The 16,577-nt window shown below is 44.1% G+C and overlaps 1 protein-coding gene across 1 annotated transcript in view; it reads right to left on the bottom strand.

Annotated features, from left to right (window-relative positions):
- The window catches only part of IYD (iodotyrosine deiodinase), a 28,714-nt gene extending 14,510 nt beyond the window's left edge, over nt 1–14,204 (bottom strand). Inside the window, exon 1 of the mRNA XM_052646002.1 lies at nt 14,033–14,204. Within this exon, the coding sequence (XP_052501962.1) occupies nt 14,033–14,204 (172 nt within the window). The remainder of the gene's footprint in view (nt 1–14,032) is intronic.
- Between the last annotated feature and the right edge of the window lie 2,373 nt (nt 14,205–16,577).

The raw sequence follows: 16,577 nt of genomic DNA, 5'->3' as shown, positions 1-16,577 counted from the left end.
GGAAACTGTCTTCATGACTTTGTAGAGAAGAAGAATTTCTTAAACAAGAGACAAAAATATTAACCATAAGGAAAACACCTGTTCTGCTTACCTACACTAAATTTTATCTTTACACCTGCCTGATTCTGCCATGTTTCTTGGTTTCCTCTGCTCCCGTCCTGTTCAGAGAGCTGTGAAAATCCATTATGTATAGTTCGAGATCGTACAGAAGATGAAGATGCAATGGAGGATTCAATAGGTGGAGCTGAAAACGGTAGAATGAAGAAAATGAACTCGCAGATCCGGTGGAAGATAAACAGGGAAGATACATCTGGTGAACTAGAAGCCTCACCACAGGCAGACCCAATCACCTCATTTTAGAAGGTTTTCCAGTCAATAACACTGCGAAGTTCCTGGTAGGCTTTTCAAACAAAAGAGTTCAGAAGACCTTATTGCTGAATTCCCAGATGCTTCATTCCAACATTCTTGAAATTGTTGGTTATATATCCAAAATATCACAGTTCTAGCTCTGAACATGTGTGTTTCTTCATTCCTTTCACCATAACTAGACAGTATTTTTGGTCTGAATTACAAAGATTCAAATGTGAACTACAAAGATTCCAACTGAAAGAAATTCTAAGATATTGTCTTAAAAAATTAAAGATTATGAAATATAGAAATGCTTTGAATGTAGAGTGTGTGTGTATATATATATATAAATATAAAATTAGGCATTCATCTCTTAGTAAATTGGGAGTGGAAAGGAACTTTCTTAACCTGATAAAGTCTAACTATGGGGAAAAAATAAAATCAAAACACCCCAGAACCAACTACATAGTTAATGGTGAAACATTTCAACCCTTTCATCAGATATTGAAACTGGATGAATATTGCCTGTTCTCATCAGAGTTTTAATTATGAAAGACTAATTTTTGAAGTTTTTAAAAGCGAATGTAGGAGACTATCTTAATGACTTTGTGGAGAAGAAGAATTTCTTAAATAAGACACAAAAATATTCAGTTCAGTTCAGTTGCTCAGTCGTGTCCGACTCTTTGAGACCCCATGAACCGCAGCACGCCAGACCTCCCTGTCCATCACCAACTGTGGAGTCTACCCAAACCCATGTCCATTGAGTTGGTGATGCCATCCAACCATCTCATCCTCTGTCGTCCCCTTCTCCTCCTGCCTTCAATCTTTCCCAGCATCAGGGTCTTTTCAAATGAGTCAGTTCTACGCATGAGGTGGCCAAAGTATGGGAGTTTCAGATTCAACATCAGTCCTTCCAATGAACACCCAGGACTGATCTCCTTTAGGATGGACTTGTTGGATCTCCTTGCAGTCCAAGGGACTCTCAAGAGTCTTCTCCAACATCACAGTTCAAAAGCATCAGTTCTTCTGTGCTCAGCTTTCTTTATAGTCCAATTCTCACATCCATACATGACTACTGGAGAAACCATAGCCTTGACTAGACGGACCTTTGTTGGCAAAGTAATGTCTCTGCTTTTGAATATGCTGCCTCAGTTGGTCATAGCTTTTCTTCCAAGGAGTAAGTGTCTTTTATCATGGCTGCAATCACCATCTGCAGTGAGTTTGGAGCCTCCCAAAAATAAAGTCAGCCACTGTTTCCACTGTTTCCCCATCTATTTCCCATGAAGTGATGGCACCGGATGCCATGATCTTAGTTTTCTGAATGTTGAGCTCTAAGCCAACTTTTTCACTCTCCTCTTTCACTTTCATCAAGAGGCTCTTTAGTTCTCCTTCACTTTCTGCCATAAGGGTGGTGTCATCTCTATATATGAGGTTATTGATATTTCTCCTGGAAATCTTGACTCCAGCTTGAGTTTCCTCCAGCCCAGTGTTTCTCATGATGTACTCTGCATAGAAGTTAAATACAGCCTTGACATACTCCTTTTTCTATTTGGAACCAGTCTGTTGGTCCATGTCCAGTTCTAACTCTTGCTTCTTGACCTGCATACAGGTTTCTCAAGAGGCAGGTCAGATGGTCTGGTATTCCCATCTCTTGCAGAATTTTCCACAGTTTATTGTGATCCACACAGTCAAAGGCTTTGGCATCGTCAATAAAGCAGAAATAGATGTTTTTCTGGAACTCTCTTGCTTTTTCGATGATCCAGCGGATGTTGGTGATTTGATCTCTGGTTCCTCTACCTTTTCTAAAACCAGCTTGAACATCTGGAAGTTCACAGCTCACGTATTGCTGAAGCCTGGCCTGGAGAATTTCAAGCATTTCTTTACTAGTGTGTGAGATGAGTGCAATTGTGCGGTAGTTTGAGCAGTCTTTGGCATTGCATTTCTTAGGGATTGGAATGAAAACTGACCTTTTCCAGTCCTGTGGCCACTGCTGAGTTTTCCAAATTTGCTGGCATATTGAGTGCAGCACTTTGACAGCATCATCTTTCAGGATTTGAAATAGCTCAACTGGAATTCCATCACCTCCACTAGCTTTGTTCGTAGTGATGCTTCCTAAAGCCCACTTGACTTCACATTCCAGGATGTCTGGCTCTAGGTGAGTGTGAGTGATCACACCATCATGATTATCTGTAAGGAAAAAAATCTGTTCCGCTTACCTACACTAAATTTATCTTTACACCTGCCTGCTTCTACCATGTTCTAACATAATATATGGTAGAACATGGTAGAAGCAGGCAGGTATACATAAGGGCTTCCCTGGTGACTCAGAGGTTAAAGCATCTGCCTGCAATGCGAGAGACCTGGGTTCAATCCCTGGGTTGGGAAGATCCCCTGGAGAAGGAAATGTCAACCCACTCCACTATTCTTGCCTGGAGAATCCCATGGATGGAGGAGCCTGGTGGGCTACATTCCTCGGGGTCACAAAGAGTCAGATATGACTGAGCGACTTCACTCACATATATATATTATATGTCCTACCATATTATATATATATATATATATTCTACATGCATACATATGCTTAACTTGAGTTAGTTTTGGACTTCTGGTTATTGCTGGGCTTCACCAACTACTAGAATCTTGGAGGCAGAAGATGCCAAAAAGAGACCAGTACAGAAGTGGACTTCAGTACATCAAATCAGAATAAATTGATGTGAGTTGGACTTTTGAGGGAGATTTAAATCAGATAAACAAGGCTTCACCAAGAACGCTGCCAAAGAAATAGACACTGAAAATATCAGTGGGATCTAATGAGTAGATAGTTCTTTTATACCAAGGCTGAAGTCTTTCCTAAACCTGATCTGATATTTTTCCGCCTGATGGGGATTGGTGCAGAGAAGCCACATAACCAGCAGAAGGCAACTCCTACTAGATAACAGCAGGTAATCAGAATCCACTATGATCAAATTCCCAAAAATGCTCAGCACTTCCTTTCATTAAGGTAACAGGTTCAGATTGTTTTAAACCATAAAATTTATCTGTATTTATGTGCATGTGTTACTGAATTATTACTGTACTACCTGAACTGTATCTTTAGAAAACTGAATATAATGCTATCATGTATCTTTCTCATTCACAACCCAAAGCCCAATGAATATTTGCCTGATAAGACATATTATATCCCATGCCTTCAGCTGTGTGACAGAAAACAGTTAGCTGTGACTTTCTTCCTCGAGTAGATACAAATCCATTTCGATGCCATGGATTAACTGATGTTGGAGTTATGATTATATTGTGGTTGTTGTGACATTTACTAAAGGGTTCTCATTTCCAGTAATGCTTATTTACATAATTTAAACCTTACATAATTTAAATAATTTAAATTTCACTCTAAAGTGAAAAAAGGTAATAAAATTTAGAATGTTTTCTTCCACATATTAATGAGCTAATCTGTAATTTCCCTGGTGGCTCAGTGGTAAAGAATCCCCCTGCAATGTAGGAGACTTGGGTTCGTTCCCTGGGTTGGGAATATCCCCTGGAGAAAGAAATGGCAACCCACTCCAGTATTCTTGCTTGGGAAATCCCATGGACAGAGGAGCCTGGCAGGCTATGGTCCATGGTGTTCCAAAGGGTGGACACCACTGAGCGACTAAACCACCACCACCAATCTGTGACTGTAGGACATCATAGTTAAAAGTCTAGGTGAAGGTTAGTACCAGTAGAGGTAGACCAGCAATCAAATGTCCGGAGAATATTTTCCAGTTGCCTAGAAACAGCCATGAGGCTGAGTTCAGACAAAGAGATGGTGACAAAAGTCAAAACCCCAGGGTCACCCAGGGCTTGAAGGTTTATGTTCCAACAGTAAGACTAAAATGTAACTAATCCAGCCCTGGTAACTTAGAGCCTAGAATAATATCCTGTGAGTGATCCAAGGAACCATAAAACCTGACCTCATATTAAAGATGTCCCAGTGTTACAATGTTGCTCAACTTGTAGGTGCAGATGTGACTATTCCCTGGAATAAGTAACAATATCTTCTTATTGTCCCTTAGTTGCTAGGTCTTGTCTGACTCTTTTGGGACCCCATGAACTGTAGCCCATCAGGCTTCTCTGTCCATGGGCTTTCCCAGGCAAGACTACTGAAGTGGGTTGCCATTTCTTTCTCTAGGGGGATCTTCCTGATCCAGGATTAAAACCACTGTCTCCTGCTTGGTAGGTGGATTCTTTACCACTGAGGAAAGCCTAACTATATCACCTGGGAAGCCCTAAATATATCTCAGGCCTCAAAAAAAATTATGAGTAATTTTCCAAAAGAATAACCAGTGTACATTAAAAAATAAGTGTGTTCAAGAAAATAAGAAGTCATGAATAATAACCATAGAAACCGCAGGCATCAGAAATAGACCTACAAAGACTTGAGATATTGGAATTATCAGACAGATCATGAAGCAGTTTCAAACTGAGACTAGTGTGTAGGATGTTTACAGGAAGTAGCTTTGGGAACAAAATTTGTGGAAAGGAAAGGCAAAAAACACGATTGGACGGAAGACATCATATTTCAATGTAAGCCTTATATGATGGCTTAGCCAATAATAGGGCTTCTTTGGAAGAAAAATATCCCATCAGAGTTGTCCCCAACTAGGCCCAAATGACTGGGCCTTTATACCCCTAAGCCAATCAGTCATTGCATATAAACCACCCTGGGAAAGGCAGAATCTTGGGCAAAGCAAATGTAAATCCTGAAATATGCAGACAGTTGAAGGCTCTTTGTTTACAACAGTCCCAATAGAAGGGGCAACAAGTCTTTCCTTGAAGGGTGATCTAGGTGATACATTTCCATGCCCATCACACTCTAACTCAGCAATCCCATGCATACCTCAGAGAAAGTCATGCATGTGTATTCCAGAAATAAGTATTAAAATGTTCTTAGAGGCATAGTTTATCATAGTTCTGAACTGGAAATAGCCCAGATCTTCATCAACAGTAAAATAAATAAACTGTGATATACTCATGATGGCACCCCACTCCAGTACACTTGCCTGGAAAATCCCATGGATGGAGGAGCCTGGTGGGCTACAGTCCATTGGGTTGCTGAGAGTCAGACACGACTGAGCGACTTCACTCTCACTTTTCACTTTCATGCATTGGAGAAGGCAATGGCAACCCACTCCAGTGTTCTTGCCTGGAGAATCCCAGGGACGGGGGAGCCTGGTGGGCTGCCGTCTATGGGGTCGCACAGAGTTGGACACGACTGAAGCGACTTGGCAGCAGCAGCAGCATGAAACAGAATACTATACAGAAGCAAAAATGAATGAACTGCAGTCACGTGCCTAACCTGAATGAATTTTACAAATAAAATGTTAAGCTAAAGAACAAAGTCAAAAGAATATAAGCAATAGAGCTCTACTGTTTAGGAATGCATGTTTAGGTGACACGTCTATAAGGCACAGAAGTAATTCCCATAAACTTAAAAATAGTAGTTATGTCTGTGGGATGAAGAGGTGTGACTGGGGATGCATGGATTTATAGAGTACTAGAAATTTATACTTCTTGATCTAAGTGATAATTATATGGATTTTTGCTTTCAAATTATTTGTTAAGCCATCCATCTATGTTTTATACACTTTCCCAGCCAGCATATGACATATCACAGGCTTCTCTGGTGGCTCAGGATAAAGAATCCACCTGCCGTGCAGCAGATGCAGGTTCGATCCCTGTGTCAGTGAGGTTGCAAAGAGTTCAACATGACTTAGTGACTAAACCAACCGCTACCTTACATTTCACAATTAAGGGATTTGTGTGTGTGTGTGTGTGTGTGTGTGTGTGTGTGTATGTGTTGTTTTAATAAGAAAGCCATAGAAATGAACTGTGCAAAAAAACCCAAGGGTAGATCAACTGAACACAACTGTTAAGACACTTCATGGTCTCTTAAGTGAGACAGAAGGATGAGAGATGAACCGTCTGGGGAAGGTGGGGCAAAAGTAGAAGATGGAATGAATGGATACAGTTAATTTGCCCTAAACATGCAGTAATCTTTCATGGAGCCAGAACTATAGCTTAGGTTTCTTAACTCCTAAATCAGTGTTCCTCCCTTCCTGCCCGCCGAGTACAGAGGTTTTGCTTTCTGAGGCAGGTTTCAGTTACCCAAGGTCAACTGTGTTCTGAATATATTAAGTGGAAAATTCAAGAAATAAGCAATTTATACCAGTAGTCATGTATGGATGTGAGAGTTGAACTATAAAGAAGGCTGAATGCCAAAGAATTTATGCTTTTGAACTGTGGTGTTGGAGAAGACTCTTGAGAGTCTCTTGAACTGCAAGGAGATCCACCCAGTCCATCCTAAAGGAAATCAGTCCTGAGTATTCATTGGAAGGACTGATGCTGAAGCTGAAACTCCAATATTTTGGCCACCTGATGCAAAGAATTGACTCATTGGAAAAGACCTTGATGCTGGGAAAGATCAAAGGCGAGAGGAGAAGGGGATGACAGAGAATGAGATGGTTGGATGGCATCACCAACTCGATGGACGTGAGTTTGAATAAGCTCAGGGAGTTGGTGTTGGACAGGGAAGCCTGACGTGCTGCAGTCCATGGGGTCACAAAGAGTCAGACACAAATGAGCGACTGAGCTGAACTGAAGTTTTAAATTATGCACCATTCTGAGCAAGATGATGAAATTTCATGCCTGTCCTGCTCCGTCCCCCTACCTACATGAATCGTCCTTCTGTCCACATATCCACCTAATTAGACACTTAGTAGCCTTGTAGGGCTTACTTGGTGACTCAAATGGTAAAGAATCGACCTGCAGTGCTGGAGACCTGAGTTTGATCCCTAGGTTGGGAAGATGGAGGAAGGTGTGGAAACCCACTCCAACATTCTTGCCTGGAGAATCCCCATGGACAGAGGAGCCTGATGGACCCCTGAAAGAGGAGCCTGGTGTGCCCCAGTCCATGGAGTTGCAAAGAGACGGACACCACTGAGCGACTAAGCACAGCACAGTTATCAGGTCAACTGATGAGGTATTGCTTCTTCTCAAGTAACCCTGATTTTACTTAATAATGACCTCAAAGCACATGGGTAATGATGCTGGCAATTCAGATATTCTCTTACTGTGTCTAATTTAAACTTCACCATAGGCATGTATGTATAGGAAAAGCTTAGGATATGTAGGGTTCAGCACTATCTGTGGTTTCAGGATATCCACTTGGGGTCTTCCCCTCAAGATTGAGGGGTTTCCCCCATGGTTTCCCCTCAGGATTAGGGGGGACTGCAGTCAATATCCAGGAGGTGAGATGTCACTAAGGAAGCCCTCAGATAAAGATGAGAATGATAATCAAAACAGAGGGAAGAGAGCAAGAAGATCCAGGGCCTGGCCCTAAGGGCCCTGAGGGGCATTCCAGGTGGAATTCAGGTAGAAGAGAGTCCTCTGCCCCTGGGAGCACGCACACATTTCACTCCTGGGTATGTGAGGATGGGGAGAAAAAGGCAAGAGGGAGAAAAGGGGATTTGGGGGAGACTGAGAACCCAACTACAGTACTAGTAGGGATCGTGGTAGCTCACTGTTAGTAATGAGAAACTTCTTACACTTTACTAGCCAGGGGCAGTGGGAGCCCACATGGTACACATTTAATGAGATGGCCCAGTTACGAAATCAAATGCACTAGATGTGATGGGGGAGGGGCCACTAACACCTACCAGCTTTCTAGCATTCCACTGTGAACCAAACCCAGATGTCATCAGGTCAACTTTATCAAATGCATCAGCAAAGACTTCCGACACCGTGCTACTCCCCACCCATGTGTCACAAAGTCCAGCAACCTGTTTAGTTAGTCATTGGTAAATGAGAGAAGGCATGAAAGGCCTCCTTAACTTCAGGTCTGTCCACCATTTGCAGAAACTAAAGGCAGTAGAGGGGCATGACTCAGCAGTTTCTGCAGCCACTGAAGTCCAGGGTAGGTGCTCCTACTCTGCCATAATGAAGGGGCTGCTTCTCAAGCCTTATCAACACAGCCTTGTCTCTGAGCAGGGCAGACACTCGGCCCCAATCACCACTGGGTTGGATTGTCCTGAAGGGCTTTCTGAGCAGAGCACCAAGGGGCTGCTGTTCCTGGAGCCTCTCCCAGGACAGAAAGTCTACACTTGACCTGGAGAAAGGGGTCAGCTGAGCCAGATGGAGAGAAGCTCTGAGGGACTGCAGTGCAGTGAACTGATACAAAAGGCACGGCTTCTCCTTCCTCTTGAACTCCTAACCATCCCCCCCCGCCCAGGGAATGTGGGCTCACCAAAGGAGAGGGAAGAGCCTCCATTCTGCGGCTTTTCTGCCTCCAGCCCAGACCAGCCAAGCCACTCTGGTGGATTCATTTAAGTGGTAGAGCCCACATATTCCAAAATAAATGCACACCGCTGTGGTCTGCTTTTAACAGAGGTTATGTGCTATCACACATGGAGTTTGCTATTGACACCAAAACCAATTCGCCTTGTATTGTGGTTTGAATGCCAAGGAGCCAAATTGCTCCCTAATTAGGTTTAATGGCCAAGTAATTCTAGGTCATGTCTATCCTTTAATGTTTAACTTGGAGGCATTTTTCTGGCTACATCTCTATGTGAACTGCTTTTGTGTTTTTGCAGTTCCACTTCCAAATCTTGGCAAATGGGCCAAATGTTTTCCGGCTATGAAACCACAAGGCCAATTTGTGTCGTATCATCCTTGTTCCCTCCCTGCAATTTTGGAGGAGCCTTCAGCAACCATGTTGATAAGGCTCTGGGTGACACAGCTCTTGCAGCTGACAATGGGAACAACTCTGGGGCTCAACATTGGCCCAGAGAACTTCTTCTTCCCACTTCCTCAGTCATCGCTTTCCTTTCTGTGTGGGCCTCTCAGCCATTTGTTGCAGTGTAAATTGACTCACTAGCAACAACAAGGGTGGGTGGGGTTGGGGAGTCTGGGGGTGTTCAGCTGGAAAGATCTGGACTAGAGCAGTGCTATCCCAGGTGAAGTGGACAGAACTTATTTTCTGAGCCCCTCCACCTCTTCTGGGGTCCCCAGTGTCCTGTGCTGACCTTTACTCTCCCCAGCAGTACCCACCCAGATTTGATCCCAAGGATGACATCTCCATCAAATCCTTTCCCGTCCCGAATCTTCTCTCATCTGAATTCAAATTTACCTCTCCCTTTGTCCTAGGACCATAATGTCTTACAGGAGTCCTGGTGAACCAGCCTTTTAAAATTAGTCATGCGAAAGTATGCATGGGTGTCAAAAGATGATGAAATGCAAAGATGAAGCTGAATTCCTTGCTTCTTACAGCAGAGGAAAGCTAGGCAGGTCTTGAGTGCTGCTGTTATATAGCATTTTTGTCAGTGGTGTGCTGGTAAACCAGCTCTCTGAGAGTAGGGAGAAAAAGAGCCCTGAATTATAGCACTGGCCAATTTCCAGTGCTATAATACAGACTCAGTACTCCCATCATGGCCTGACTTCAAGCTGCTAGCACGTGAACAAATGGCCCATAAATTTTCAGAACCTCTAAGATCTCCTCAGGCTAGTTCTTGCACACCACTTGGTTGGAAAACAAGGAGTTCAGGCATTGGTTGGCTTCCAGGCATGTAAGAGGGTCAATATCATCTGTAGGAACAGTGTTACTTGGTTGAGACTGTTGTTGATTAGTTGGCATGCAGAGGAGCTGGAACTGGAATGAATCCGTCTTTAATTGGTTGACTTGTTAAGCTTTTACTGAAATGAGCTGTCATTGATCCAATGAACAGGTTTGAAACAGCTGCATATGAGTACATAAAAATCTCTCTGTTCCTAAGTCTGAGGAACATTTTTATTTTCAGGTGTTGAGTACATTAGATAAAAATATTGGCAAAGCCTTTATTAGCAGTGACTGGGACAATGAAAATTCAGTTAGAATACTAGCTTTTGATGGCTAGCGAAGCCAAGTAAAGAAAATCCACACTAATGTTAAAATGGACATATCTTACTGTGTTTCCTGTCTTTTTCTCCTATTTCCATTTCCGTGAGCTTTCATGAGTCTGGGACTGACTAGAGGATTTTTGTGTGGTATTTTCAGTTCATTTTCGGGAAACAATCTGAGGTTTCCTGTTTGAGATTAAATATGGGTCATTTATCTTCCTCAGACCTCTGCCACAGATAAAGAGGGAACAGAAAATCCTCATGAGGACACCATGTGTGACTGGTCCCCAGACAAAATCTGACATCTAGTCAGCATGTCCCCTCTATGTCCCGCCCGCGCCTCTCCTCCCCTCGCCCCCCACCCCCCACCCCAGACACACACAGGCTGATTCCCCGATCTGTGAAAGTGGAACAGGAATCTTCTGAGGCAGAGCTGGCAGAGGCTGGATTGGTGCTCATATTTCCCTCGACTCACACTAGAATGGCCTACAATACTTATTGAACTGTTTTGTCTCTGTTAATTTTCAAAATGGCTTGCCCCTGGTCTCTCTTCACTGTTAGCAAAGCCATCTCGTGTTTCCTTGGCTGCTGCTGCTGCTGCTAAGTCACTTCAGTCGTGTCTGACTCTGTGCGACCCCATAGACAGCAGCCCACCAGGCTCCCCCGTCCCTGGGATTCTCCAGGCAAGCAATGGTAGCCTTCTCCTCTCTAATTATACCTGCATCGGAGCCTCAGTACTGGCAGGGTATCCTCTCTTAGACAGTGTCCACCCACCCAGTGGTTAAGAGCAGGGACTTGAGTGCCAGAGGAGACGGGGTTTAAACATTAGCCCTACCTACCACCTGTGTGCCCATGTGACCTCAGTAAGTATCTCTTATGCAGACAAGAAAAATCCCAACAAGAGACTGTGAACTCTACACTGGGGGAAAATTTGCTCGTGGTTGCTGAGGCAGGTGCTACATGTTCACTTTATTCTTCCTTGTAAAGAATAGAGAATGAGAAGTGAATCAACAGGCAGAGAAGCAGAACGGGGCCGCACAGCTCTGGTATCTGGTCCCAACCAGCAGGCGCAGGTCCCTGGTCCCAGGTCCCTGGTTCCCCACCAGCCACATTGATCCCTCTGTATCCCTTCAACCCTTGGGTCTTCAAAGCCAGTGGGCTTTTCTCAATGCACACACTACTTCTGATCTCTCAGGAAACGTTTAACTCTGTGGGCTGTCTCCTGCCCACTCTGTTCTGGACCATTCTTTGGAAAAGCCTGGAAAAGCCTGCTTTGTAGACCTGGAACTCTGGAACCAGCCCCCGCTGGGTCCTGGCTCCACCGCTAGCTGCTTGGACAGATGATTTAGATGATCTGAGCTCAGCTTCCTTATCTGTAATCTAGGGATGATAATAGTGCCTGCTCCCTGTATTGTTATGAGTCACCCTATGTAAAAATGACCTTGGATATAGAAAATACCTGGAAGGGCTTGTTACTAACCTGGCCCTTCTTCCCTACACCTTCTCTTCCAAGTCCATTCCTCCCAGGCAGTTCCTCTCATCTGAATGTGCTCCCCACCAGCTTCTCTCCTCAGCCTTCTCTTTAGCAATACCCTCTAGTGAATTCATTTTTTCCCCAAGTTCCAAGCATCACCTTAAGCTAGTGACTCTCCAATCAGTGCCTGTGGCCTGGATCTCTCACCTAGAAACCTGCCTATCTTTCTGCTTCAATGTGCCACTGTTCATTCAAGCCCAACACGCACTGCACTACACTCAACAGCTTCCCCTTTAAACTGGGTCCCCTCCCCTCACCTGCTTATGACAGTGTTGTTCTGTTTCTTCTAGCCTCCAAATCATTGCCCTCTTCTTCCTCTCCCAGCAGCCAACTTATTGCCAGAGCCCATTGTTCTTCCTTGACTGTCCCTTGGATCCACCTCTTCTCTTGCATCATGCTATCGCCACCACCCTGCCCATTGTTACCAGAGCAGATCCTTACCCAGCTTCAAAGTGGATCTCCCCTCATTCAGGAAAGTGCTTCTCAGCTGGCATAGTTGGCATTCAGGGAGGAGAATGAGAGATAGCCCTGCTAGGAGGCTGCCTGGGCTTGGACCCTGTGTGGTATACTCAGTGTACATGGTATAGCCAGTGCTACATGGCTTCCAGCATGAATTGCCAGCTTTGTACCCTACTCCCAAATCCTAAGGTTAGGACAACTCAAAACACACACACACACTTATACACATATGCACACATATACTTCCAGGTGGCCTCTTTTGGAGTGAGGGTGGAGCTTTATTTTTTTTGAAAGGGGGCTCCAAAATCACTGCAGATAGTGACTGCAGCCATGAAATTAAAAGATGTCTGCTCCGTGGAAGAAAAGTTATGACCAATCTAGACAGCGTATTAAAAAGCAGAGACATTACTCTGCCAACAAAGGTCCATCTAGTCAAAGCTTTGGTTTTTACAGTAGTCATGTATTGATGTGAGAGTTGATTATAAAGAAAGCTGTACACCAAAGAACTGATTGTTTTGAACTGTGGTGTTGGAGAAGACTCTTGAGTGTCCCTTGGACAGCAAGGAGATCCACCCAGTCCATCCTAAAGGAAATCAGTCCTGAATATTCACTGGAAGGACTGATGTTGAAGCTGAAATTCCAATACTTTGGCTACCTGATGTGAAGAACTGACTCATTTGAAAAGACCCTGATGCTGGGAAAGATTGAAGGTGGGAGGAGAAGGGGACAACAGATGATGAGATGGTTGGATGGCATTACCAACTCAAGGGACGTGAGTGTGAGTAAACTCCTGGAGTAGGTGATGAACAGGGAGGCCTGACATGCTGCAGTCCATGGGGTCACAAAGAGTCGGACACGACTGAGCGACTGAACTGAACTGGTGCCATTACTACCCCAGCTGAGAGTCACTGAGCCTCTTCCAAGTCAAATCCAGCCCACAGAACCTCCTCAGACCCACCCCAAACACAGATCACTCAGAGCTCCCAAAAACCTCTCCCTGCCTGCCTGCCTCCTTCATCATCTTGTCTTTCTTGGGTCACCCATGCCCCCGCCCATCCTCAACATCCAAGTTAATTTTCGCCCCTTCCCTGGTCAGCATAGTCCTTCTATCTTCTCAGCATCTTTCCTAGAAGTTCTGTATTCAGGCTCCTTCTGTTCCCCTTAACCTTCTCACCCTTACCATTCATATTGTAGTAATCCACCTGGCCTGGTTCAGCCCTTCTGTAATGCCTTGCCAAGATCCTGAGCCTTCTCAAAACACCTTATCATCAGTTCCACCTGTCTCTTTTTTACTCTCTTTCAGTTGTCCATTCATTGCTTTATCTACTGAATCAGACACTCAGCTTTGAGGACCACAGCCACTCTTGTCTGTAACCCACAGGGCTGCTATAATGAGTAGTAGTGAGCCCTTACACAGCTGCCCTTTTTTTATTTCAAATTTTTGATCAAAACCTGACTGCTTATCTCATGGCCACACCAGCCTGTGATGTGCCCCCTGCAGAAAGATTTTAGTAGCCAGTCAGGACAGGAGCTGGGGAAAGCCAGCCCTCAGCAGTTTTTTTTTTTACTGATGATCCAGTTTTTTACTTGGTCACAGCAAATAACAAGCTGACACCCAAGAGAAATGATGTCTCCGTCACACACTAATTTGTTTGCACAATAGAAGTTGATGATGAAACTGACCTGCCTGCACTTATTTCTCTCCATAAGCCCCACCAGCCACTTGCCCTCATCGTAAAAATACAGAAGGTGGGAACCGAGCAGCAGAGCCAGTGTCTTTACCTGCTTCCTCCTGGTGGACATCGGTGCTGTCTTTCAAGTCTTTATCTGCCCAGGGATGAGCCTCAGCCCTATGCTCCCCCTTCTTTCTGTCACTGCTCCCATCAGCATTTTTAAAGATCCACACCGTCAAAATGCAGACGATGGCTACCAAGACTGGAGTCAGAAGAAGCATGGTGGTGAGACTGATCCTGAAGGGTGTCCATACTTCCCAGGCTGGGGTTTAAACAAACAGGGACAGGTGTGGGGAACGCTGGGAGATGAGTGAAGAGAGGGAGGGGTTTGCTCGGGGAAGGGACAGTGAACCTGCTGACTCCACGAGGACTTTGCCAAGGAGCAAAGATCACAGCTGTGTGCATCAGGGTGTGTTGCGGATCTGGCAATGCACGGGTGAGTGCACTTTTTTAAACTGTGTGCTCAATGTATTCTTAGACAATCATTGCCAGGATTTGAGGATATACTTTAAAGCACTAGATCTTGCCAGCCATGGTGGAAGGTATTTCATCTTTCCCCTGTAGATTTTCTCTGAGAGCAATGTGTCTTCGACTGGCCTGATGCCAGGAGTCACTTAGTGTTGGCCCCTTCGAACCAACTTCCATGCCCGTTTTGAGCAGTTCCCAAATCTGGGATGTTTTCCTGCGGTTTTAGAGACCGGGCCAAGGATTGGCTATCTCAGGCTTCTCGTGCACACTTTGCCTTATATATATCTATATTATTTGAATTCTTTTCAACCAGCATGTACTATTTTTTTACTATTTCTACTTTTTTATTGTGATAAGATATAATAATATAAAATATACTGTCCTAGCTCTTTTTAAGGCTCCAGTTCAATGACATTAAGTACATTCACAGTGTTGTAAACCCACCACCACTCTTCCAAAAATTGCTTCATCACCCCAAACAGGAACCCTCTAACCGTGAAGCAGTAATTCCCCACTTTCTCTTCCCACAGGCCCTGGTAACCTCAAACCCACATCCTATGTTATGATTCTGACTGTCCTAGGAACCTTCTGTAAGTGGATTTATACAGTATTTGTCTTTTTGTGAATGGCTTGTTTCACTTAGCCAAAAGTCTTCAAGATTCATCCATGTCTTAATACGGATCAGAACGTCGTTCTTTTTCATGGTTCAGTCGCTCAGTCGTGTCCGACTCTTTGCAACCCCATGAATCGCTAGCAGGTACTATATATTTTTATGGGGGCTTCCGCAATGGCTCAGCAGGTAATAAATCTGCTTGCAATGCAGCAGATGCAGGTTTGATCCCTGGATCGGGAAGATCCTCTGGAGAAGGGAATGGTAATCCATGCCATCATCCTTGCCTGAAAAATCCCATGGACAGCAGAGCCTGGAGGGGCACAGTCTGTGGAGTAGCAAAGAGTCAGACACATCTGAGCACTCGGCACAGCACATGTATTTTTATACTTAAAAAATAGACACTAAATAAATGTTATATTTACAAAAAGACCATTACAATACAGTGCAATAAGTGCTATAATAGACAAGTATGCCTGGTCCCTTATTCCATCTGAGACAGGACAAGACCCCATGGAGGACATAGCTTCTACTGTCTCAACAAACTCAGTGTGACCTGGGACAGTGCAATTGAGGGAGCCTGCACCAGAATCTAATCTACACACTCTCCCTTCCTTGAGAAACTCTTGCTACAAAAAAAAAAAAAAAGTCAGCTGACCTAGACAGTGTGTAGTGTAGTGACATGGTTACTTTGCCTGAATTTCCATTCTACTGTGTGCTCATGTCTCATTTCATGACTGGTGATCACTGATTGGTCAATCTGCAGACCACACTGTGAACATCTTTACTCTAGAGAACATATTTTCCCAAAACACACATATGAGTCTTTACTTTCAGTGCTGGTGCTGAATCTAATGATCCCCATCCTTGAATCCTTCTGCTTTAGTAACATTCTGCAAGTGTATTTGCAGGGTAAGTGAAATGAGGTGAAAGAGCACTTTCCAGGAAAGAGACTTCCTGGGATTGAGTGAGGCAACACCGTTTCTAATGATTCACACAAACAACCTGTCATCAAGCATTTCTATTAAGTACTTATTTAACAAGTGTTATATCAAGTATTCACACTAAAGGCTTAAAATAGGACGTGCTTGGGACTTCCCTGGTGATACACTGGTTACAGCTCTGCACTTTCACTACCAGGGACATGTTCAACCCCTGGTTGGGAAACTAAGATCCCACATGCCACGTGTCATGGCCAAAACAGAAACAGACTCACAGATTTAGAGAATGAGCTTGTGGGTGCCAGGAGGAAGGATGGAGTGGAGTGGGGGAAAGGATAGTTAGGAAATTTGGAATGGACATGTACACATTGGTGCCCACCTGAAATTGTTATAACATTGTTAATCAGCTATACTCCAACACAAAATAAAGTTTGTTTTTTTTAAAAGAAGAACCTTATGGCTAAAAAAAAAAACAAAAACAGTAGAGTGTGCCTATGTCTGCACCAAAATCTTATCTCAGTTCAAGTGTGAAGTTAGAGGAAAAAATTCAGAATGCTTTTAAACCTAACCGACCT

Source organism: Budorcas taxicolor, chromosome 9 (assembly GCF_023091745.1).
Source record: "Budorcas taxicolor isolate Tak-1 chromosome 9, Takin1.1, whole genome shotgun sequence".
Classification (NCBI taxonomy): Eukaryota; Metazoa; Chordata; class Mammalia; order Artiodactyla; family Bovidae; genus Budorcas; species Budorcas taxicolor.
This window is presented reverse-complemented; position numbering and strand designations above follow the sequence as displayed.